At 42.1% G+C, this 24,772-nt stretch overlaps 1 protein-coding gene across 1 annotated transcript in view; it reads right to left on the bottom strand.

Moving 5' to 3' along the window:
- The window catches only part of LOC109140639 (mitogen-activated protein kinase kinase kinase 11), a 48,413-nt gene extending 28,682 nt beyond the window's left edge, over positions 1 to 19,731 (bottom strand). The window contains exon 1 of the mRNA XM_019268036.2: positions 17,787 to 19,731. Within this exon, the coding sequence (XP_019123581.2) occupies positions 17,787 to 18,543 (757 nt within the window). The 5' untranslated portion in view covers positions 18,544 to 19,731. The remainder of the gene's footprint in view (positions 1 to 17,786) is intronic.
- Between the last annotated feature and the right edge of the window lie 5,041 nt (positions 19,732 to 24,772).

Genomic DNA, 24,772 nt, shown 5'->3' with positions numbered 1-24,772 from the left:
CACGTAAATCTGGTAAAAATTGATGTTTTTTTAGACGTTTAAAATATATTAAACAGATGTATTTTCATATGTTGCAGGTCCTGGCTACATATTTAAATATAGCCTTTAAATTCTGTGGAACCAACCTCCATATATAACCCACAAACATTCACTTTTGAACCAAATCTGGCCCAGTTTGACCGACAACTTACCAAAACCAGGCTAAATCTACTGAAAATGCAACTTTTATGCATCCAATTAAAATGAAATATGAGTTAAATATATAACTAGAGCTATTAAAAAAAAAAGAAAAGAAGAAGACGCAGAATCAGAATTGATTATTGATAGGCAGTTAAATCAATCAGATATGCATGACTGATATCCCAGAGCTGCTCTCTAAACATAGATGTAAACACAGAAATCCCAAATGAGAAAAGTACACACTATAAAAATGTAATAAGCTATAAGTAAACACATTTTGGTAACCAGCCAGCGTTATGCAACCGCACGCCGTTGGAAGGCTTTGTTTCTATGAAAATAGAATATAATGCTGAGGATGTCGGTTGCTGCGGTGTGACTCTGTATCACATGTCTCAGTATGATCGGCAGCCATGCCTCTCTTCCCCTTTGCTGGCAGGCCGGGCATCGTTCAGGGCAAGGGCTGGCCGTCAAACACAAGGGAGGAGAAGCAGCAAAGAATTTGACTTATTATAGGGAAGTTAGACTCCTGCTATTTGCAGTCACTTTCCGACTTTCTGGGCTCGGCGCTCTTTTCCTTTTCTCTCTCTCTCTGTCTGTCTCTCTCTCTCTCTCTCTCTGTCTTCTTACTTCTGACTGCCTCATGCACTGAAGAAATATCTATATTCTCCTATCTCTCTCTTCTTTAACTGCACAAATATGAAATTTATCTTCTTCTACACATATGAACGTTTCTCTCTCTTTCCCTCTTTGTTGTCTCTGTCTTTGTCTCTCTCTCTCTCTCTCTCTCTCTCTCTCAGACATCCTGTGCTGTGCCTCGTAGCCCAGAGGCAGCGAGTTTGACGTCACAAAGGAATGCATCACAAGAGGTTGTGTTGTCTGCTCTGCGTATATGTGTGTGTGTGTGTGTGTGCGAACGTTGAAGGGGATAGGAGGCTTTTTAGAATGTGTGCTCACAACCCAGTTCTGCTCAAACCACACATGCAGACACCTTCCACAGCAACCGCATGTGCCGTTTTTGTCCATTCTGGATGATGACAGGTACAAAGACGGACAATTAACGGAGGCTTTTACTTCACGTTCTTAACAGCCACGCTGCTCACGTCCATCACAGACTTTCAAATCGACTTCTGCCTCCAGAAGAAGGCACAAACAATAAAATAGCAAAAGTAGCCAGTGGCCAAAACAAAAACACTCTCTACAGTGAGAAAAAACAAGAACAACTGCCCGTTCATTTAACCTTTCTGCAGAAAATCAATTTCTGTCCATTCTACGGCTGAGTCATTCTTTCTGTCAATTCCACAGGCCCTCAGGGAGGAGGTGGTGGTGCTGTTGGTGCTGGTATTTACTGCAACAGGCCTCCATCCCTTGCTACAATTTCTTTTGTCCGTCCGCTCAAAACAAGCCCTGGTCAGTCAACCCTGTTTCCACCAAAGCGCGTCTCGCCGCGTCGCTGCCCAACTTCCAGGAAGTGACGCCGCTATAGGCCAATTAGCCTCCGGTGACGAGGTTGGGGGGGGGGTAGAAAAAACAAAACAACACGCAGCAGCAGATTCTGTTGTTCCCGCTTTCTATTTGTCGTGCACAATAAGCAGCAGAGTGCTATTTTTAGGAAACAGAGGTTAAGAAGGGTCACGTGGCACCAGACGGAGACAGGCAGGAGGGAAGTGTAGGTGCTGTGGTGGAGCGAGCAGAGGTGAGGTGTAGACAGAAAGAGTGAGACAGGGAGTACTGAATGTTGATTGTTATCATATGATTGAGTAAGACAGGGCTAAGCTAAAAGTGGCTGCCTGGACCTAGAAAGTAGAGTTATAGATAATGATGATGCACACACACACACACACACACACACACACACACACACACACGCACACACAATGAACTCATTCTCCAGGAGCAAACAGATGCACACACAGACACTTAACACAAGACACACTCACATTCCACGTCCATTTTTTAGCAATTCACCCAGCTGCATGAGAAATTTCTGCACACACACACTTGGAGATGAAGGACACGCCTGCATGCACACATGAATACACACCAGTGATCTACTTCACATACACACAAACAGAGGTGTAAATCCCAAAGGGTGTATGGGTGTGCTATAACAGCTGGACCATCAAATTCTAACCAGCCACACTACCCAGCACCGCGTGTCACATGTGCCAATTCTAAGATGCGTATTAGCATATTTAGACACAGGCAGTTTACAACTTTATATTTGACATTTACGCAACCTTTAAAATATGAAATAAAATGAATTATTCCATCGGTAATGATGAACTTGCCATGCCACACAGTCCAGCAAGGGACATTCCTGCAGCCCTATTAAAAACCAGGCTACTGTTCTATCTGCTAACACAAAAAACTAGCTAGGAAACTAGCCTGTTTATGCTGGATGATAAGACGATAAAACCTTCTAAGAAGTAACGTGAAAGTATTTTGGTTTTGACAACACAGACAGGTTTGTCATATCATGTCTGTGCATCAAGTACAGAGCTGGAGTCAGGACGTGGTTAGCTTAGCTTAGCAAGACTGGAAGCGGGAGCTAGCCTCGCTCTGTCCAAAGTTCAAAATGACCTGAGAAGGGGTGAAAAATGAAACACGGCATTCATGAACGCTGCAAGCTAATAAATAAAAGCAAAAATATTTAATTTTATAAACACACTAACACACAAAAATCAGGTTAAAGCTAGTTAAAGGGAGAGCTTAAGATTTTCGAGTAAAAGGGTTTTGTGCTTGAAACATGTTTAATTCCATGTTTAAAGGTCCAGTGTGTAAGATTTAAAGCCTTTATTTTCAGAATAAGATAAACATAGATTATAATATTCATAACTGTGTTTTCATGCATGTATAATCACCTTAAAATAGGAATCTTTTTGTTTTTGTTACTTTAAAATTCTCCTTTTATATCTGCCATGTTGAAACACAGTGTTTCTACAGTAGCCCAGAACAGACAAACTAAATAGTGACTACAGACAGAGTCTTTGAAGTGTTGTTTCTCCGTTACACTAGGAAGGTGAGGGTGATGTGAGGAGATTGCAATGCACAGAATATCCACAGTAGATGCAACATTGAGCTGTAAATGCTATAGCTGACCAGTTTAAAGGGCAGCTAACATATGATGCCATCAGGGTAAAGCTAGTTAGAGGAAGAGCTTAAGATTTTCAAGTAAAGAGGTAAATATTCTAATGAGTCAGGCTGAGTGACTCAGGTCAGCTAGCTTAGCTTAGGGGACTTAGGAAGGGAAAGCACCGGCTCTGTCCAAAGTTCAAAATTACGACTACTGCCACCATAAATCAGTGTATCTTGTTTGTTTAATCCATACTCCAACTGAAAAACTATCTAAAATGTAAAATGACAACTTGTAGTTAGATAATGAGACTATTTCTTGGAAAACAACAGCTGTGCGCTGCTCATCAGGTTCTTGTTACACTGAGGTCGCCAAAACTGAGACCAAAACCAAAACCTGTGCTCACCAACTGTGTCTGGCAACCTGCGCTACAGCCTCTGACGCTCAGCACAGAGGTTACCGGGTGGCTAGATGAACTGTTGTTTGTCAAGAAAGAGACAGACAGACAGATTATATCCATCCAAATGCTTCCACATTAATAGGTTTAAACACAGAGCCATGCTGGGAAAGGGTCTTGGCCACAGGCCTATCTTACCAGTGCACCCACACACACACACACAGATTTATTACAAAAGCCAGCAGACACATACATTATAGGGCTCTGACAGTTTCATAACACATATACCTAATAAATATAAATAACCCATGCATATAAATGTCTCCACACAGATATAGCCTACCTGTACACACACTCATGCACCTATGGGTCCACAACGCTCATCTGCACACACACATACGCGCAAACAGAGCATAGAAACATGCAAATCCACACAAGTAGGCATTTTAGCAGTCTCAGCACACATACACACCACATTCTTCTTCCACTTCCTGAGCTGAGGCAGATCGAGTGCATCCACAGTTCAGACCCGTCCAAGCCTTCCTCCTCTTTCCACCATCACACACACACACACACACACACGACGACATGCTGCATTAGTCAGCTGCTGCTTACTGGACGGCGTGTTGCAACACACGCTGTGTCCAAATCAGCCGCTGACCCACATAACATTAAGTCCTCTGCTGATATCTGTGAAACTGTACCGAAAAGTTTTAAAGTATTAAGTAGTGCGCTGAATGTCTGGACAGGATCATTTCAGCGTACTTTGGAGGGAATCATGGGTGTAGAGCGCACCAACACAAATAGCTTGAGGTCTTTGAGGATTTAAAACGAAAACTAAAAAATAGGATTTGTGTACACTGTATTGGGCGTCTACAAAAAGGACACAGGATTTTCATCTGCCTCCTCCGTTATCTCTCACCTGTTATCACAGTTTGAGGAGGTGTGTTCACAAAAAGTGGCGAGCAAACATAGCAGAAAATCCACCGCTCCTACGGAGGATGACGCTGAGTATCATGACTAGACCAGTCTTGCCCAGACAGAACGTCTTCCTGATAGAGAGGTGAAACCAACAATGTCGCCACAAAAGCACCGTGACAGATCACCATGGCAACGGGACTCTGTTTTGGCATTGTTTGTTGTTCAGAGACAAGAGTGTGTCAGTTGCAGACATGACTCCTACCAGCAGCGGCCTAGATACGAGTTTGACTCAACAGCAACTTGCGACAGTTAACGTAGCGAGAATCCCAGAGTCAGGGCTTTAGTGGGATGTTGAGACGTTCCAGGGCTGATTTAACACAAAGCTACCCTGAGTGATTAAGCATAACCAAGTCTATCCTGGGTGAACACTGACTATTTACATTTCCCACGTTCTTCATATGTCATCAAACAAGAGGCCTTGTTCTGTTTGGCTTTCATAACAGCTGGGTAAAATGCGCACAATCAGTCCAAACCGCCTGTTAAAAAGAAACTCTTGAGTTGAAACAGATCTCTTGTTCTGACATCATTACCAATGTAGTGACCTTGTATTCTGAGAAATTACCAGAATTGCCTCTTTGAGCCTCTGTATATCCAAAAATGCAGGAGCCAAAGTATAAGTAATTAATTAAATTGTCTGTTTATCTTCTCAAACACGAACTGCAATCATTAACGTGTCTGCCTAACTATCTTAAAACTAGTAGCCGTAGTATTACGGAAAAAAACAAAAACAAGGAAGTCATCATTAGCTAACTAGTTTTTATTAAGTTGACTACATTCTTTAAAGGGTCACATCCAACGACTACTGAGTTCAGGCTAAGTTCATGCTAACGTTGGCAGCAAACGTTACTGAGATTGTGTTACGTTAGCTAAGCATAGCTTAGCCCCATCCTTTTTTTTTGCTCGTTATAATGTTATAAGGGAAGTGAAAGGATTATGTTAGAAGATAATAAGAGCATATATATTATAATACAAGGACTAACTAACACTACACTGCAATACAAAAACAACACTGTTTCTTTAAGTTGGTTTTTGCCTGGGATTACTGTAGCTTTAGCCTTGTTAGCCTTTAGCACAAGTGCCTATAACACCCCATTTAAAAGACTCTTGTTTTTCAACGAAAATAAATAAATTGAATATGTTAAAAAGTTGACCGGATACAGTGTTTTTACCCGACTCATCTCAGCTAGCGTTAGCTTCATTAGCTACCTAGCTACACATGCTAAAATCTGCCAGCAAAATCAATAGTTGCAAGTTAAAAGTAAGAGGTCTGTTTCTGTCTGCCATGGAGTCAATGACCCATTGTGTCAAACATTAAGAATTTGGAGCACATTATCGTCAATGTAAATAAAAGATGTAGCAACGCTAACTACACGGGGCTAAGCAAATTACACCTACAGGGGCTGACATACCAAGGTCAATGCCCTGCAAGGACATTTCAAAGGACACCAATGTATGGTGAAACAGGGTGTAACCTTTCTGTTGCGGAACAGTCTTTCTCTAACCATCCAGCCCTGTCACGATAACATGCCAGATGCAAAAGTCAGCTCCACAAAAAGCGGCTCTCTGCCTTGTCACTCTGCACCTCACTTAATTATGTTTTCTCTATAATTTGACGCTGGAGCTACATCTCCATCTCTCACCGCATTTCTCATGTACAGTATGCTATCATTCCTCACCCCGTCCGATCTCAGGGTAGGGTTGGACTGATATATCAGTGTGTAACCGTATCAGGCAGATATTTGGCGAACGGAGAATCTGTGAAAACACGCCAAAGAATAATCACAAGTCCAAAGTCTGTTCATGGAAATGGTGTAATATGAAGGCGTTAGTATCGGTCCAAAGCAACAGACATCCGTATTGGCTTTTAAACACCAACATCGGTTCAACCTAAGCCTCCTCTGTGCTCTCTCTACCTTCCTCCCTCTCCCCCCTCCCTGCGCTGCACCCGTAGGCGAAGGGAGAATTCCGGCAGGGTGGGGGCTTTCCCCAGGAAGAACGGGAGCTTTGTCCCCTGAGGGACGAGGCCATAGGCTGACAGACAGTCTGGCAACCTCTGACCAGGCAGCCAGCGAGTGAAAGAGTGAGAGAGAGTGATAGGGCATAATCATAGTGTTCAGAAGATGAAACTAGCACTCGCTCGGCTGAAGTTTCGTCTCAGCTCAGGGGCACGCAATGTGTTATTCACTAAGAGTAAGAAGCAGACAGCAGGCTACGACTTTCTGATTCTGATTCAGGCTGAGGTGGCGTTTCGTTCTATTTTGATGCACGTCAAAGATAACGCCGTGATGTGAGACAGTGCTGTCATTAGCCTTTGAAATCACTTTTGTTTTAATGTTATTATCACACTGATCAGGTCTGTCCGGTCTCATCTCTTCAGGTTGTCAGCACTGTCTAATTTAATCACTTAAAACCAATAACAAATGTGCTGCCTTCTCTGTGGCTGCTGCTTCTTAGAGGAAATAGTCTGTTTTGTGTGTTAAGATTGAATTAAGGGTGATATAAAACAGAGACAGGCAGCAAAGCGTCACTCTGAAAAACAGGAACCAGCTAAATTTGGGGCTAACGACAACAATTAACAAACAGTCTGATCAACAGAACTGTTTTCTATGCATGTATACCAACCGGCAAGCTCTGTGGCTGTGAAATGAAACCAGCAGTTCCTCAAACAGCCACTTGAGGCTGGTTTCAGAACATAAGCTCCTATGATAAAATGTCCAACTTCACAGCAGAAATAAACATGCTTACAGCCTGGTACAAAAAACAGTTTTGGTCTCTATAGCTAATTTCCCCGTGAATTTTTATAGAACTCACCAGTTCAAATTATATTAAGACTTATTATGTATAATTAACAGCATGGCCGCTTCAGCTCCACCAACAATCAACGTCTTTACCGATTTAGCCAGGAGGCAGAAGAGGCAGGAATACCAAAATGGCGGTGGCCAGAGCCACCACACTGAGTTTCAAAACAGCTCTTCAGAAACCTGTGGTTGACATCACGGATACAACGTCCATATTTTATACTGTCAATGATATATAGCAACAACTGGGACATGAAACCATTTCACCAAATTCTACAGGCGTCACATAAACCTGAGGCGTGTTTCATTATGAAGATGTCAAATAATGTCTCAATTTAGCTCAACTGCTTCAAACTAAACATCTAATGGTGGTGCTTTCTTGCTGTGTTTATCCAATTCGGCTAGATTCCCAGCAGTTGTTGATCCTACATGTTTTGCAAAAGGCAAAATGTGAAATCAATATTAAACACTCAAGTTATACAGAAAGGAACAAACAGCCATTGATTGTAGTATATTACAGTGTAGTAACACAAAAGGAAATCAAAGACAAACGATCAAGACAAACCTGCTTGTGTGCTTGTGGCACACATGCTAATCATGGCAGTTTGAAACACACCTTCCAACAAACACCTACAAACACCTACACACACCTACACACAAACACACACACACACACAGTACTATTCTGTTTCTGGGCATCCACATTAACGCTGTCACAGGGGGGTTATAAATGATTCTCTGTGCAAAGTATCTGGTACCAGGTAAAAGGCTGTGAGCTATGGAAAACAGTCACTTATTAACAAGCCTCTGGTGCTCGCGTGTTGAAATTTAACTTTCATTAGTTCCATTTCCTTACAAACTCAGACAGGGGGTCATCACTGGGTTGACCCCAGAGGCTGAGATCAAGGTAGTGAGGTCGAGGTGGGAGTGAGCGCTGATGTTCTGAGGGCGTAAATATAACCAAACTAAAAAATGTACTGCAGTATATGGGCACGCCGATAAATGAGTAACTATATGGCCCCTTTCCGACAACATACAGTGAACTCCGGAGTGTTTCGTGGACCACAAACTCCAGCTGAGGAACTAAATTTAGATCCTCATTACGAGGGTCAAAATGCAGGTAAAGTTTGGGAGTCATTAAATAGTTCTTGGGTTCTTGGACATGTTCCTGCAGTGGAAAAAGGGCTATAATATAACTTGACACTTGTCTGTGATCAGAAGTGACCTTACAGGAACATTTAGATTGCTTTTTGGCATTAATATAGTCTTCTTTCAAAGATCTAAAAAAAGTCTGCAGTGAGCAGAGTGTACTTTTAGTTATTAAACATTGATCTCTGCTTTGAAGGTTAAAGTCAAACTGTTAAAGTTACATTTAAAGATTTTTTTATGAAAAAACTGAAGTAGCAACCAAGGTGATCGGATGTCTAGTGTTCTGCTGAGACAAGGTCTTCCATTAATGATCTGCCAATATAATGCAGCGTGGCCACTCCGCTGTTTGGTCATCAATTATTTATGACTTTATTCTATAACAACACCAGTAATTCATGATTGATTGATTATTGAACACACAAAAAATAAACACAGGTCAGAATACTTCCTTTTGCTCTACTATAATATGTAGAAATAATTATTTTATATCCTGCACAGCACACACTGTGTAATAGCTGTGTCAAACCGCAGAGATGTAATAATAACAACTAACAAATCAAACACATACAGAAGGCGCAAAGTAAGCACTAACCTCTGTGGCTGTGAAGTGAAGCCAATGTGGAAGTGCTAAAAACTGCAGTTCCTTAACGTCCACTTGAGACTGGCTCCAGAAGTGAGTCAGTCTCCATAAGTCCCCATGTTCAAATGTCCAACTTCACAGCAGAAATAAACATGTTTACAGCCTGGTACAAAAAACAGTTTTGGTCTCTGTAGCTAATTTCCCCGTTCATGACAACTGTACTGAGGGTGAATTTATATACAACTCATCTGTTCACATTATATTAAGGCTTAAAGTTGTTAAGTCTGCATTAACAGTGTGGCTAGCGTTGATTGACAGGTGGGTGCCATTACAGATGGCTTGTTTGAGCAACCAGGCATCATTTGGCCCACATACACGTCTATTCTTTATACAGTGGGTGGCGCAAACATACGTATGGCTTTACATCATGTTATTTCTTTTTTGTGTCTGTCATACTTCAAGGTCTTTATTGTTCTATCCCTAAAGTTCCTTATTTTTGTGCATGTATTTTCTTATAAATATAATGTTATAGAAAGTTTTTAATAAAGCAAACCAAAGCTGAAACATGCATACATGCAGACTAAAGGTGAGAAGGTTCAAGTGAAAGAAAAAAACTGCATAAGAACAATTCAAATGTGTTCCCTCAAAACTGTTTTCTCTTCCACAAACACAGGGAGGTTTTTGCTCATTTGCATGGGAGCTGTCTTGTGATCTGTGTGGTGAGAAAGAGGCCGAGCTGTGCTGTGCTGTGCTGAGAGTGAGGTTTCAGACTGGAGAGGGGGGCAAAAAAACAACAGATTTCACTCTGGCTGAGTTCTGGAAACCTCTCTACTTCCTGTGCGCTCTGACCCTCCAGTGTCTGCTTTTTTTTCTTCTCCTCTTTCCCTGCAGTTGTTGTTCTGCCCCCTCACTCATCCAGCTCTGATTAGACACACACACACACACACACACACACACACACACACACACACACACACACACACACACACTGCTGTTTTCATGACTAAGCGTGGGTGAGCAGCCATTGTGTGGGCACTTCTCATTCTGCACCTAGAGTACATAATGTATACTGTATACGAAGACACAGGCTACTGTACGTGGTGCTGACGTCCAGTATTAAACTTCAGATATCATAATACAGATGTAATTTGATTAAATATTGATCATACACCGGCTGCCGTCTGAACATTTCAAACAAAATTTAGATAATTTCATTTGATTGTACTCAAGTGTGCCTGAATAGTTTTCATTATTATTTCTAAAATTTATATTAACCTGAACTTAGGATTTGGTTTTCTGCCCTGGAAAGATAAGAAATCTCAATGTGCACACATTTGGAATAGACTAGTTTGAAAGAAGTTGAAGTGGCAGTCATAATATAATCAGCGTTAAAAAAAAAGGGTTGTAATGACAATTAAAATAGGAAAGCTTAAAGAAGTTGCAGTCGAAATATAATTCGTCAAAGGAAGATGTAACGGCAGTTAAAATGTAGAGGTTGAAAGAAATTAAAGTTTAACTGTGAGCACTGAATGACACTGAAGTGTCAAATCAAGTCTCACTTGTAGTGAACATGCTGAAAGGAGCTGCAAATCTGGTTAAACTGTACGGTGAACCGAGCTAGAGGGGTTAGTCAAAGTGGACGCCCTGAGATAAATTAGTGCCAGTTCAGGAATATAAAGTGAAAGCAGAGATCGCTGTAGAAGTGTAGGAACTGAACGCAGTAGCAGTGTCCACAAAGTGTCATAATAAAACGAATCAAAGTGTGTATTTCTGAACTCATTAATCACTTACACATTAGGCACTTCGTTTCTAGCAGGTCAGGTATTCTCTCTGATGAGGGCGTGGTAACTAGATAGAATGTGGTAATTAGTGAGCTTTAAAGCTGTTGCTAGGCCTGCTTAATTTACTGCAGCCAGATTAACCGTTTCTGCTGCTTCCAGCCTTTATGCTAAGCTCTGACATAAGCTTGATAAACATCTTCTCATTCTCTGTAGGAAAGCTTTAAGAGCTCTACATGGCATAAATCTACTTTGAACCTCATCCCGAGGACATTAGAAAGATTAAAATTCATGATAATAAACACACACACAGACATAGACAAAAAAAAAATTAGCTTCTGGAAGCCTTGATCTAAAAATACTCTTATCAGTAGTATCCTTGGAAAAACCCGCAGCAGTAGTCTGTACACACTCACGTGCGTGAGTCTCTTATCTCCAGGCCTACCCTGTTCTTCAATCCGAGGTTAGCCTGAAGATCTCTGGATTCCACCTGCACGTCTTTTCCAAAATAAAGACGGCAGAGGAAACACTGCTGCCAGGCAGGGCTGGCTAGGCTATGCCAAGTCAGGCTAACAAGCTCCTCTGTGCCTTATCACTCACTGACAGTCACTCCGTGCCGGCAGCGACACAGCTGAGCTCTACCCCAGGTGACCCTCCTCTTGTGCAGATACCCCAGGCGCTGAAGGAGCAGCCATGTTTATGGATGGGCCGTGCACTTTCCGCTACACTTGACATTTGACGCTGCTGAATAAAAATACATAGTCTATGAGTGAATATGTGAATTCATTAAAAGCTGACACCGTTTAGAGGGTGACACGATTCCCTCTAGTGTATATTGTATGTCTGAATGTATTCAGCGTGGGTTACTGAAAGATCTCTCTATAGAATCAGCAATAACGCACAAGTTTGTCATTTCTATTCATACTTTGTTTCCTTCTTTCGTGTTTAAAAGCTTCCTGCCGTTTCACTGCATTTCCCAGCAATCACAGCACCGTTCTCCGCACAGACGCTGTGCAAACATGTATGCTGCGAAAACACATCATGTGTGGCTCAGCTGAGTGGAGTGTGATGAAGTGGCGAGGCGGAGAGTAAAATAACATCCGAGAGGGGAATCTGTGTGACTTTCAGCACAAGTATCAACTAACATGACCGCTTACTACATTTCAACCACATCCTATGCACATGAGGCGCACAGACAACTCTAACCCTTGTGACCAAAGCACTGCACTCGGGTCATGTGATAACTAACTAAAGCATCTCCATGACAGCTGAGCAAACTCCCCCATCAATGCGCGTCTTTCTGGATCATAACTTTAATCTTGATTTGCGTCATAAACACGTCGTTCAAATCTTAATATAAACAGGTGCATGATGACACCAGAGCTGATTTGGTGGTGCCAGACCAAGGACAGACCTAAACAAAGAAATTATTTATTAATATTATATGTCCATGGGAAGTTTAGCTGGGGAATTCAGAAACGTATGGGAATTTATGGGAATTAACTGTAAAGTGGGGGTAATTCAAACACACTGCATCATATCCAGACATAAATATATTATATAATATATAACATTTTGTTTTGTCATAAGCAGACATCCATGCAAAATAAAACAATTAAGAAAACATTTCAATAGATATTTGTAAGTAGAACTTTATCAAGTTATTTTTTGAACAATATTATGTAGTCCATGAGCTCAAATGTGTCTTCAACAGTCTCTGTGTGCTCTGGGCTCTAAAGTGTGGTCCAGGTACAGAAATCACCTGTGCAGATAGGGGGCGTGGCTTCAATAGCCCTGCAGTAAGCAGTGTGCTATGTGCATGTGACTGAGGAATAGTATAGATGTTGAAGTGTACTTGTACTTACAAGCACAAGGTTATGCTTAAATATACCCAAACTATATTTAAGTTCCCTGTTAAGTGCCAACCTTCAATTTTGTAACTTCTCAGTTTATTCCCATTAATTCCCATGAAAAGTTTCCAACTTTGAAGATTCCCAGAATTTTGCAACCCCACTTAGCACGGGCCATAGGTGCTGACACACATGCTGTGTGTTTTCAGATGAACTCTACATAGGTGGCCCCTTGTAACAGCCTTAATGGCTAAATATTTAAGACAATGAAGTGTTTAAAAGTTCCTCTAATGGACATACAGTAAAACGCTGGCTTCAGTACTTTAACATCCTTTCTTCCACAGTTTGTCTTGGCAGCCATTCCTAAAAATCATTAAGTGATCTTGATCAACAGGTCTCTCTTTCTCTCTTGTGTTCCCACCCTGTGCTCCACTCAGGCCTCCGTCTTCTACCCAAATTTGGATTATCTGGCTCCAGCATACCTAAAGGTGCATAGTTTCCATACAGCAGCTATAAAAGCTTTTATGAACTCTGGATCACATCACAATTGTTTTGTTTTTTTTTATCAGCTGAAGATAAAGAGTGACATATTTGGATAAGAATATTGCTGATGCTTTAATGCAGCGTGGATTTTTGTCATGAAAACTTCATTTTATTAAGCAGATTAGGTGGATTTTTTCCTCGACAGTCACTCAACATGAAAAGCAGTTTTGAATGAGACTCTCCACACACACACACACACACACACACACACACACACACACACACACAGCTGAAGTACGCGTAGCAGCCAATAAAAGATTTGACTGGCAAACCGACAGCAAAAGTCAAGCCTTGCTGACATTCTTCTTTGCTAAATTTCCATCAGCAGATATGACTTTTATGGTGTTCTTTCTCCCAAATGGCCGGCTAAACTGTGTTATTGGCTCCCTTATCACCTAAACTGCACATGTCGAATGATAAAACGGCGCCCTTAACAAAATACAGCTGCAGTTTGGACTTTATCAGCTTTAAAATCCCCTCACTGAATAACTGTACAATCACAAAATGACTAAAATGTCTAAATTGCCCTCATGATTCCCCTCCGCTGAATAGGGGAATGGTGGTGTGTAAGCGGGAGTGCACTTCACCAGACACATGCAAACATCACACACCCAGCCGCCAGGACACTCAGACACACACACACACACTCACACACAGGGGATGTTATGAGTGCGCTGCAGTGTGGGGCACTGGGGGCCCTGAATGAAAAACATGGTGGTAGAGGGATGTATCAGATGCTTGTCCACTCGTGGAAAAAAAAAATAAAAAAAAGACATGTTGATCCAAGATCTAACTGTGGCTTCTTCCTGAAAAAAGGGCCTGTGAGTTCCAGCCCAGCAAGTGCTTAGCTTGGCACTTTCCCCACCAGTTCTAACTAAAGCCCCTGCAGAGTTTTATGGCGTGCGGTGATGCCTATAGCTGTTTTTGGGTCTATGGAGGCTTTGTGCAGATAACTGACAGTGTAAGGACAGCAGCTAGACTGAATGGGCTTTTGAAGGCTGTTACTGATAGCAGGTTTTTACTATAGCTGCAGCACGAAAACACAAAACTTAAAGCTGCAACACTCAATATTTTTATGTAAACAATAGATCAAATTACAGTGTGTGATGTGAGAGGGGCCGATGGTAGTGTCTTTTAGCTCGTTATTTTGGTTTCATGGCTTTTAACATTTTGATTAATTCCAAGAGGCGGCAGGCAGGCTGTTTTGAGTGTAAAAGTGGGGATAAACCCACTGTATGCTACCTGTGCAGCAATAAACTTAAGGCAAACAAAGTTAACAATTAGCTAGTACACATTTTTTTTCTCAGGAGTTGGTGGAGACCAAAGCAGAGCTAACAGAAAGGGGATATTAGCCTTACATTTGCTAGGTGCCAGGCACAAAATGTCTCCAAATGAATGCTAATGCTAATAAGAAACTGTCTGCTAACACATTAGCCATAACAACTTTGTAGGGACATGTCAATGCGTGTTTACACTGCTGTGATTTAACTGACCCCTTAGTAGCAAAAAATAAAAAATAGATTGCAGCTTGAAAATTAAAACAGTCATCCCCTTTTTAGATGGAAAAAAAGACAAATGAAATAGACATTGATTTGAAGAAAGTTATTTTTGTGAGCCAGCTGACAAGCTATTACGCTATCTAACCTGTAAATTGAGGTCAGTAGTGCAGTTTTCCCCAGTGTTTGTTTGGCAACTTCAGTACTGCAAGACCTTGTGCCCTTTGTTTGTAGATAAGCTAAGCTAATGTGGACTGTGGTTCAAAGTCTGGAGGTTTTGAACAAACGTCACTCAATCTGTGTAAGCCAACAAGGGTGAATATGAAAAGATTAGATTTCTGCAGCGCTCTGACCACTGAAAGCTCAGATATCATGAAACCAAAACACTATAAAATACAAATGTGTCCTTTTAAAGTGGATCATTTTTTTACTCAAACACACCACAGGCCATACAATATACAAAGCAGATCTGTATGTGGCAGAAAAAAAACAGGCTATTCATTTTTAGTTGGGCTTTCTAAAAGATTTAGTGTTTGCTACAGAACTGTACACAGTCTGAAAATGACTGAGAGCATAAGGTGTCCCAAGACTATGATCCCCATATATACAGACACAACAGTAAGAGAAGGAGGCTCCTTTACTCTCCGTTCTGTATTTACTTTGGGTGGAATTCCAGTTATGACCTCTGGTTTCAACCCAAGCGCCCCACCTTGCACTTTCTTCAATGATCCTGTAATCAGCATCTTCCATACAGTGCAAAACGCTCCTCAGGTCATTAGCTACAAATACAACTTCTAGCTCTTAATCCATTACTGTTACAGCTGGCCCAATGCTCAGAAGTAATCATCTTAATCTATTTTTGAATGCGGTAATATGCTAGCAGTCACTTTCTTCACCTACAGTTGTGGTTAAGTGGTAAAAGACGTTATCTTTCAGCCTCATATCGTCATAAAGGAGAAGTTTTTGTCGTTGCTTTGGGGTGAATTCACTTCTCCCGACTTCTCTCCTACACAATTTTTATGTTTTCTACATTGCAGGTAATGATCTTGTTGCCCAGTTGCATTATGGTCCACTTGAGGTCTCTCCATCTCCTCTTTGAGAGATTTCTTCCCTGCATGATTGCAGAGCGCCGACACAAAATGGCAGCTCTCGAAAGAAGAACTTGCACCATTATTCTGAGGAACTGACACCATAATAAGAGGTTTACCATTGATGCTTCAGTACATTTTGTACTGTCAGACCTAACTGCCCCATCATCTGATTTTTTTTTAAGGGTTAGTTTTGACTTTAAAATGCCCCCGGTGTTGAGATGCTCTTGCACCTGTGCATTAAACCTGTCAGCACTTCACTTCAAAGTGCGGCGCATTATTATTGCCAAACTGACAGACCCTCTTTTGAAATGACCGACCCCCCTCCCCTTCCACACTGCATCCGCCTCCCCTCTCCTGCCCCCACAACAGGATATTGCTCAGTGGCACAACAGGGTTATGGCTGTATGGAGACATGTAGAGGCAGGCCGCGGACAAAGATGCAGAGAAGAAATAAAAAAAAGCGAAGAGGCAGGAGAGCGATATGATCTCTTCGCACACAGAGAGAGGGATTGTGTTGGCTTTGGCCTGCCTCATATACAAACACTTTATTAACATAACTCCGCTGTCATTCGCACTACAGGAGACGGTCTTCCTGTGGAGGAACCTTACTGGGGAAGAACCTGACTCAGGGGTGAAGATAAGTGAAGGGTAGAAAAGAGTGCAAGCAGATGCTGAAAGAATGGGATGAGGAGTGGTTGGTGCTCATGGAAAAGATGGAAACGCTGAGAGAGAGCTCTCCTTAGGATGGAACGAATGTATCCTCGGCTTGAAACAAACTGTGAATGAAGGGAGTCAACCTCCCCGTGCTGGTCAGATTCTCAGAACCTACAGTACTGAACGTTTTGTGGTGTCAGACGTTCCCAGTTAAACAAGGAGCAACTGTGATGTCTTTCTATTTTGGTGCACTCTGGCGATCAGGATGTGCAGTAACAGACAGGCTGTGAGCCGAAAGAGGTTTGAAAAATCTTTTGGACCGCAACAGATACAACCGCAGAGCTGACAGGGATTATAACGCTGCATCACAAGAATGATAATAACAGAGGGGGGAGGCTCGCTGTAAAATTCAGGTGTCTCTGTGTTTAGTTAACTAAAAAGCACAGTTAGAGCTGAGAACGACATTTGTTCTGCTACAAAAGAGAAGTGGGGGTGTGACAGAAAGCTTTATCAGCGATACATCTTTCTGCAGTGTGACTTTAATGCCAAGGTCCAACGCGTACGTGTCTGCCGCGAGAGCCCAAAAACACCACCGCTTTCCCACTGTGCACCCCAACCATACGGCGTCAAAGTCCAAAGTGTGAGTCGTGGCGGTGTTGAAAGCTTCCTCTCGAATTCCTGACCTTTGCTGGCAAAGCATGGCACTTTGTCCTATCAACACATATTTGCAGGCCCTTCAGCCGCAGAGGCCTTGGCCTACCTTTTTAGATGGTTACATGACTGGGCTACAGTCCAAAAAGATGTGTTGTTGCACAGCTAATCTTATTTCTCAAAGCTTTGTCGTGATCTTGAGTTATGGCTCTCGATAAGACTTTTATATTTACCCCGAGTCAATAATTTAAACTGTAGCAATTGTAGTAAAGAATCAAAAGTAGGGAGATAATTCAATTTCCCAGACTAATGAGATGTTGGGGCAATAATTCTACTGGAGCACAGGCTTTACATATGTTGAGAGAGTTGCTTTTGTTCTAGATATGGCCCTGTAAACACTAAGAAGCCTTAGCAGCTTTATATATAGTAGTACACCATGTTCCATCACTGCCACAGTGGACCCAGTAAATATGTCAGTACCTTTTATTTCCATCAATCTAACCCTGATAGACTGAGCCTAGCCCAAATTTGACTGATGAATGACCTGCAGGCTCAAAAAACTTACTGTTGTTGGACTTGAGATCTCGGTGGATGACAGGGACGATGGCCTCGCTGTGCAGGTACAACATCCCTCTGGCTATCTGCACGGCCCAGTTGACCAGGACGTGCGGCGGAATGCGACGCCCCGCCAGTGCCCGGCTCAGTGGACCGCCTGAGGCATACTCCATGATGAGGCACAGGTTGGGTTCCTGCAGGCAGACGCCCTTTAGGGCGATGATGTTGGGGTGAGTCAGCATGGCGAACAAACGCGCCTCCTGCCTGACATTCTGCGCCGTCACGCTGATGTCCTCGTCCGGGTCTTGACGGGCGGCCTTCACGGCCACGAGCGCACCTTTCCATGTACCACGATACACCTTCCCAAAGCCGCCAACCCCAATGACCTCATCAAGTTTTAGCTCCCGGAAATCCACTGGCTCGGGTTCGAATTCGCCCACAACAGCCGGGCCGAGCTCAGCCACCACGCCACTGCCTGGTAGCTTCCCGTATCCGTTCGGCTTGAAGGAACCGTAGTTGGATGGAAAGATGCCCACCTTGTTGTTGACCTTGCCAGCCCACCAGCCCTCGTCCCCTGATATCTCAGAGTCCAGAGAGAGGACTTCCACCAAGTCACCTTTACGCAAGGTGAGCTCATCTTTACAGGACGCCTCATAGTCGAATAAGGCCGTCCACACGGGGTTGGTGAAGTTCCCTTTTTGTGATTGCTCCAAATTTTTCCAGTTCGACAGTGGGCTACGACTGAATATGTTCTTCAGTGGCTCCATGGAGCCTCAAGCAGATGTTTTGACTGGATGTGATTTTGCACCCCAAGGGTTTGAAAATAAAGTACAAAGGAGTACTTTATTGCGCCTCGCTCCCTTTCCTGTCTTTCTTGTTGGTTCATCAGGGACCAGTGAAATATGTTCAAAAGCTTGACCAACAAGTGGGCGACAGGAGAGGATTCAAAGATAGCACAACGACAGGCGTCTTTCATTCGTCTCGGCGTTGCAACGCAAAGCTCAATGTTGGAAAACGCAGACGAGGGATATTGAGCTGTTTGCGTTCGAGTGCTCAGAAAGGCAGCACTGTCTCCGCTGAATTTCTCTCTGTTCAAGTGATGTGGTTTCCCAGAACATGGTTCAAGCACAATATCATTTCACTGGCCTGTATTTAAGAGGCTCTTGAAGTGCCCCATTGTGGGTAAATCAGCTCTTCTCTTGCCTCATTCAGACTTGCCACCTGTTGAGTTGTGTTTTTTTCCAAAGCTGGAGGCCAAAAGTAGAAGTGTCCGACTCTTTGTTGCGAAATACTTGAAGTGTTTCACGACACCGCCACTCCAAATGAAACTTCCCACCACGTTTAGCTGTCCATTTGGAGTTTTTATGTATTTTTAGCCATTAAGTGCAGTGGCCACCACAAGCAGGAAGCGCTGAGAAGCAGAGAAGAATAGCAGGAAAGGAGCATTCAGTCCAGCCAACCAGTGTTTTACGACAATTTTCAGGGCTGACCAGTTCGCATTATTAAACCCAAACCTCCAATAACCGCGTCTCACCGCAACTTTGCGGCTCTCCGGCAGGAAATCCCGCATCCTTTAACGCGAGAGTGTCCATACTTACGGTGTTATGAGAAGCACTGCAATGAGCTGGGCTTTATCGCAGCTTCAAAAACTTAGGAACCTGCGTTTGGTAACAGGAAGAGCTATCCAAACCTGTTTGACAAACACGCAGTGTGAAATAAATCCCGTTACTTCCTAATTGGAGTTGAGCGCGTGGCCTGCTCCCGCGCGGTGGTCTTGTTGTTCCAGTCGGTAAATAAACAGCGCCAATAACTCCATCAGGGACTCCCGGTCACACTCCTCTTCCCTCGGTCAGTGTTGACTCGTCAGGACCTCGAACCACTTCTACGTCTGTGCTTCCAGTCAGTGAGGAGGGTGGGGTTACAAAACTTTTTCTCTCCCCACAGGAAAAGAGTCAGATGACAGGCCGCCGGCGTCAAGGTGGACACAATACAAAGCGGCACATCCGGTTACGGCTGTCAAAGTAAAACTCGGGTTTTCATTTACGGGAAGCAAAATATCAAATGAATAGACTCTGAATCACGGTGAAATCTGCGTATCTTTATTAATACAACTCTATGACATAAGTCATGTAGTCAATGTTAAGAAAGTATTGTGTATTGTGCTTGTTACATACACAGTGTGGTCAAGTTTATTTGAATTTGCTTTCCATTGAAATAAAAACAAGTTTTAAAAGCCAAATGATATGATTAAACAATACTCTAAAACTTTAAGAGTGTACAAATTACAAAAAAAATAAGTTGTTTATTACACGTTAAAGTAAAGAATTTAATCCGTTGTTTAAGAAGTATTTATTATGTAATTGTGCGCAACCCATCTGTGATATCACGTACCAACCAGACCTTTATTTTGGATTTACTGGTTTCCTGTATTTTCGTGCCTGTTTTCCCGCTAACTTCACACCGCTACAGGGCCAGAGCGCTGGAGCTGCGTCAAGTTCACGGAAGGAGAATGACACTGTAGGGGAAGTGTTCGCCTTCAAAATAAAAAGGCCGCTCGATCACTGTAATAAGCTATTGTAGCGTTGACATGACCAGGAGAGTAATTTAGTTATGTGGTTATTATTTAATCATGTTATTCTCACATTTTTTTATTTATATATATACCACAGGGCACAGTTTAATCTGGCTTTTATTTTGAAATACAGCCTTGAAGTCTTTGGGTCTTTTGGTTATAGCTCTTGACGTTGATGTTAACAAGTGGTAAATAAGAAACTGAATCACGTGACACCATATAGCATTATAATTGATGTCATTAATGAATCAAAATACATTACAAACTCTCTATATATTCTGTATATTCATGTATTTATAGTTCATTCTAATTATGATACATGACTTCTGTTATGTTTCTGTACATACTGACTGTTCCCATCATCCACTACAACACCACAAAGTGTCCTCCTGTTAAATCAGTTGCCTGTACACTTTTGTGACATTCAGTCCAAACACTCAAGGACAGAAATTCATTAAAAATTGTCCCTGTAGTCAAATAAAAGAGGATGAAGTGCTGCTGTTAGGTCCCTGTGAGGAGACATTTGTTGAAGATTTTCTTTTGTCTGTTACTTTGAACAAAAAAAGGACTTTCAAGCTTTTCTTCATGCAGCACTTCTGAAAGCCTTGAGCGTATGACTGGTTTAATGTTCTTTATGTAGTCTGATGGGCTACTTACCCGACTGAGGTGGAAGAGCTGTTAGTGAAATTTCACTGAAGCAGAGTCAGATTTACTGCTGAACAATTCGACTTAAGATAAAGTCAAAAGCTCATTTAAAAGTTTGATTCCAGGGAGAATACTCTCACTTTCAGCATCGTCTTGGTATTGTAAAAGCACTCGTGTTCAACAGAGACGATCTTGTAATAAAAAATGTACAAACTATTCAACACTTCAACGACGTAAAGACCTGTGTGTGTGTGTGCGTGCTTAGCAGTGTGGAATAACGGCTATTGCACACACTGTTTTATTTATTGTCTTGCATTTTCTTTTTAGCTTTGGTTGAAACATCTGAACACTAAGAGATGGATTGCCATGAAGTTTATTGCAGACATTCCTGGTCCACAGAGGATGAACTCTCTTGACTCTGACGATTCACTGACTTGTCTTCTCATGCCATGATGAGGTTGAATCTTGGACTGATTGTGAATTGACTGAGATTTTGGCATTGGAAGGGTTCCTGTTTCTGTTTGTAGACAGATTAGTATTGACCATGTTTGAGTGGGTTTTGATTGCAACAGTCTGTGTGAAGAGCAAAAGAGGTTTATGGCTGAAATAGAATGATGAAACACATGGGCTTTCATCTGAGGCTCATTAGCTTTTTATTTGGTGTTTCATATGTTATATATCTGTTGTGAGTTCTTGCAAAGTAGACGAAATGAGTCTTCCTCGTTTTCACTAATCAGATTGTAGATGAAGTCTTGGTATATCCATTATCTGTTATCTAAATATCCGCTGGCTACACCGAAAGCCTCCAGAGGCTAAATAGTCTTTAGATAATAGCCGATGAGTTCTGAGATTATCTCTGGTTTATTTCACAGGAACAGCACACATTAACAAAATATTTCTACAAATGTGTTTAGTCACCAGAAAAACAAAATATAATATTGAAATTAGAAAGTTATTGACACCATGTACATCAGGCACATACAAAACTCTAAAATGAGGGATATTAATGTTAATAGTAATGTAGTTTAAATAAGACAACATTTAAACTAAACCACAGTCAACTACATGAGGGCAGCAGACAGCAAGAGAAGTTCAGCACAGACAGAGTTTAACTGCAGACAGAGCTGAGTACTGATGAATTATTTCTATAATTGAGCTCCGAATATGCCATGTGTCTACTGACAGAAAAAGTCAGTCCACTATTAGACTGACTGAAAGCACTTTTTCTGAGTACTACAAAGCAACCCTCTCCTGCTGCACCTGTGAGCCAACTTGTGCAAACTGTCTGAGCAAAGGGGAGATCAAGTCATATATAATCTTGTACAGAAGACACAAACATCTACGTATTTAATTAAATCTTCCTAATGAAGTTTTATTTTGTTACTGACTTCCTATCAAGAATTTGAAGTGTTTGTACGGACACTTCTCAAGAGTAGTGGTGCTAGCTGTGATTACTCTTGGATTGATTACAACATATACAAAAATAACTTATCACATCATCATCATCATCATCATCATCATCATCATCATCAGGTCCCATACTTTGATTTCCAACTAAACACCAAGTGACAACCTCTGTAGATGTGAAGTAAAGCAAATGCAGAAGTGCCAAAACGGCAGGAAACAGTTCCTCAAACGTCCACTTGAGTCAGTCTCCATAAGTCCCCATGTTCAAATGTCCAACTTCGCAGCAGAAATAAACATGTTTACAGCCTGGTACAAAAAACTGTTTTGGTCTTTATAGCTAATTTCCCCGTTCATGACAACTGTACTGAGGGTGAATTTTTATTCAAATTATATTAAGGCTTTAAGTTATGTAGAATTGACAGTGTGGTCGTTTTGATTGACAGGTGGGTGCCATTACACGACTTCTTTGTGTACTCAGGCTTCGCCTCTGGTCTTATCTGAGAGGTTCCATTTTTTATACTGTAATTGCTAAACACCTGCAAAACTACAAACACTCCCATCAGCCCCAGCTGTACTTCTTTATGTTTAATGCAAATTGGCAAATGTTAGCATGCAAAGTGGCTAAATTAAGATCACGGCGATGAACTGTAAGCAATAACATCAGGATGTTAGTGTGCTAGCATGATGACATTAGCACTGAGCTCAAAGCACAGCCTTAGAGCTGCGGGCATGGCTGTAAACTTAGTTTTCTTCTGAAGCAAGTTTCTTTTTTCCGTTTCTGACTTCCAGTGACAAGGACTGTATCTCAGACCAGATTTTCCAAAGGATAAACTAAGAAATGAAACTATGTTTCATTAATATACATATTGTCGACCATAGTGAGGCAGGGACTGAATGCCCACAAAGTATCTAAAAGTAGTCTGAATTACAGATTTGAATATGTTCATACGTTAGTCCCAGTGTGCGCTCTGATGACCACCACTCCACAGCTAAAACACAAAGTGCATTCCAAACATGTGCGTTTTAAGTAGCCACGCTATGAAAGGCCTTTATTCTTGAAAAAAACAAAAAAAAAAAGCTCAGGGAATTCCTGTCGGTCACTCCTTTTCCCATGTTTCCAAAAGTGCGGAGCTCTTAAAATTCAGCGGCTTCATGGGAGGGGATGGGAATGAAGAGGGCCACCTTTGGCCCCGTCGGCTGCTGTGTGGAAACAGTGTGCTTCCTTCTGTTAGCCCTTTGATGGCTTCCCCCTCCCATCCCTCCTTCCCTGCCCCATGGCTGCCGTTTGTTTGGACACCGACCTCCTAAAGTCAACCACCTACATCCCTCCTCCCACCTCCACACACACACACACACACACACACACACACACACACACACTCTCTCTCACAGCTAACCCCACCCTCCTCACAGTCCGCTGAGTCAACGCTTGTGCAGGAAGGATGCAGTTGTTTTTTTGCGGCCCTGGCTCAGGACTGCTTGGTCTGTTGGGTTGGTGGGTGGGGGGGTTAGAAGAGGCGAGGTGGCTGCATTTACACGACAAAATGGACTGTTTAAAAAATAAAGAAGGCAAGAGGAAGAGGAAAGGGGCTGGGCTCAGACTTGGGGCCAAGTGTGCCAGCTACTCTGAGTGTGTGTGTGTGTGTGTGTGTGTCTGTGACAGTAACAATAACCTCTCTGTGAACACCTTGACTCAAACCTGTGGGCCCTGTGCTTATCTGATACAAATACCAGGAGGAAGCTGCAATGCCCCCTCGTCTGTCAGTTTGCATGAGTAATTGGTATTTAGACAAGCATGAGATGCATCCATGGGAAACTTTATCTTCCAAAACAGAGAGAAAGGAAAGAAATCAAAAAAGGTGGAAGGAGGCACAGCATCGAGTCTTGACTACAAAGGATGAGTTCCTGTGAAATAGAATAAAGAAGAAGGGGAAAGACTGAAATATTTTGCTTAAAGTTGCCGCAGGAGTCAGATTTTGCCCTTTCAGGCTGTAAAACAAAGAACTCAGAAGCTGAAAGCTGGTGCAGATTTTCATTTCAGGCTATTCACCTCTAATACGGTAAAAAAAGCCCCCAAAGAAAACACAACAAACCTCTTTTTTTAATTGAAATATGAACTTTATTTCACCCATACAAAATAAAAAGAATGTTAAAAGTTTACAATACAGTGTCAACTTCAACTGTCTATTCAGAAACATTTCATACTGAGACTGACACATAAATGGGAGCCCCATCTTTGCTTTCAATGGATACATTTAAAAAGAGGCTAAAAGAGGGGAAAAAAATGTCAAAGATAAAAAGGAAAGTTAATCAAAAAGTTGGAGGTGGTGGCCAGAATAGAAATAAGAGAGGACAAAGGAGACTTTAAAAAC

Source organism: Larimichthys crocea, chromosome XIV (genome assembly GCF_000972845.2).
Source record: "Larimichthys crocea isolate SSNF chromosome XIV, L_crocea_2.0, whole genome shotgun sequence".
In the NCBI taxonomy this organism is placed as follows: Eukaryota; Metazoa; Chordata; class Actinopteri; family Sciaenidae; genus Larimichthys; species Larimichthys crocea.
Note: the sequence above shows the minus strand (reverse complement) of the source record. Positions and strands in the feature narration are given on the sequence as shown.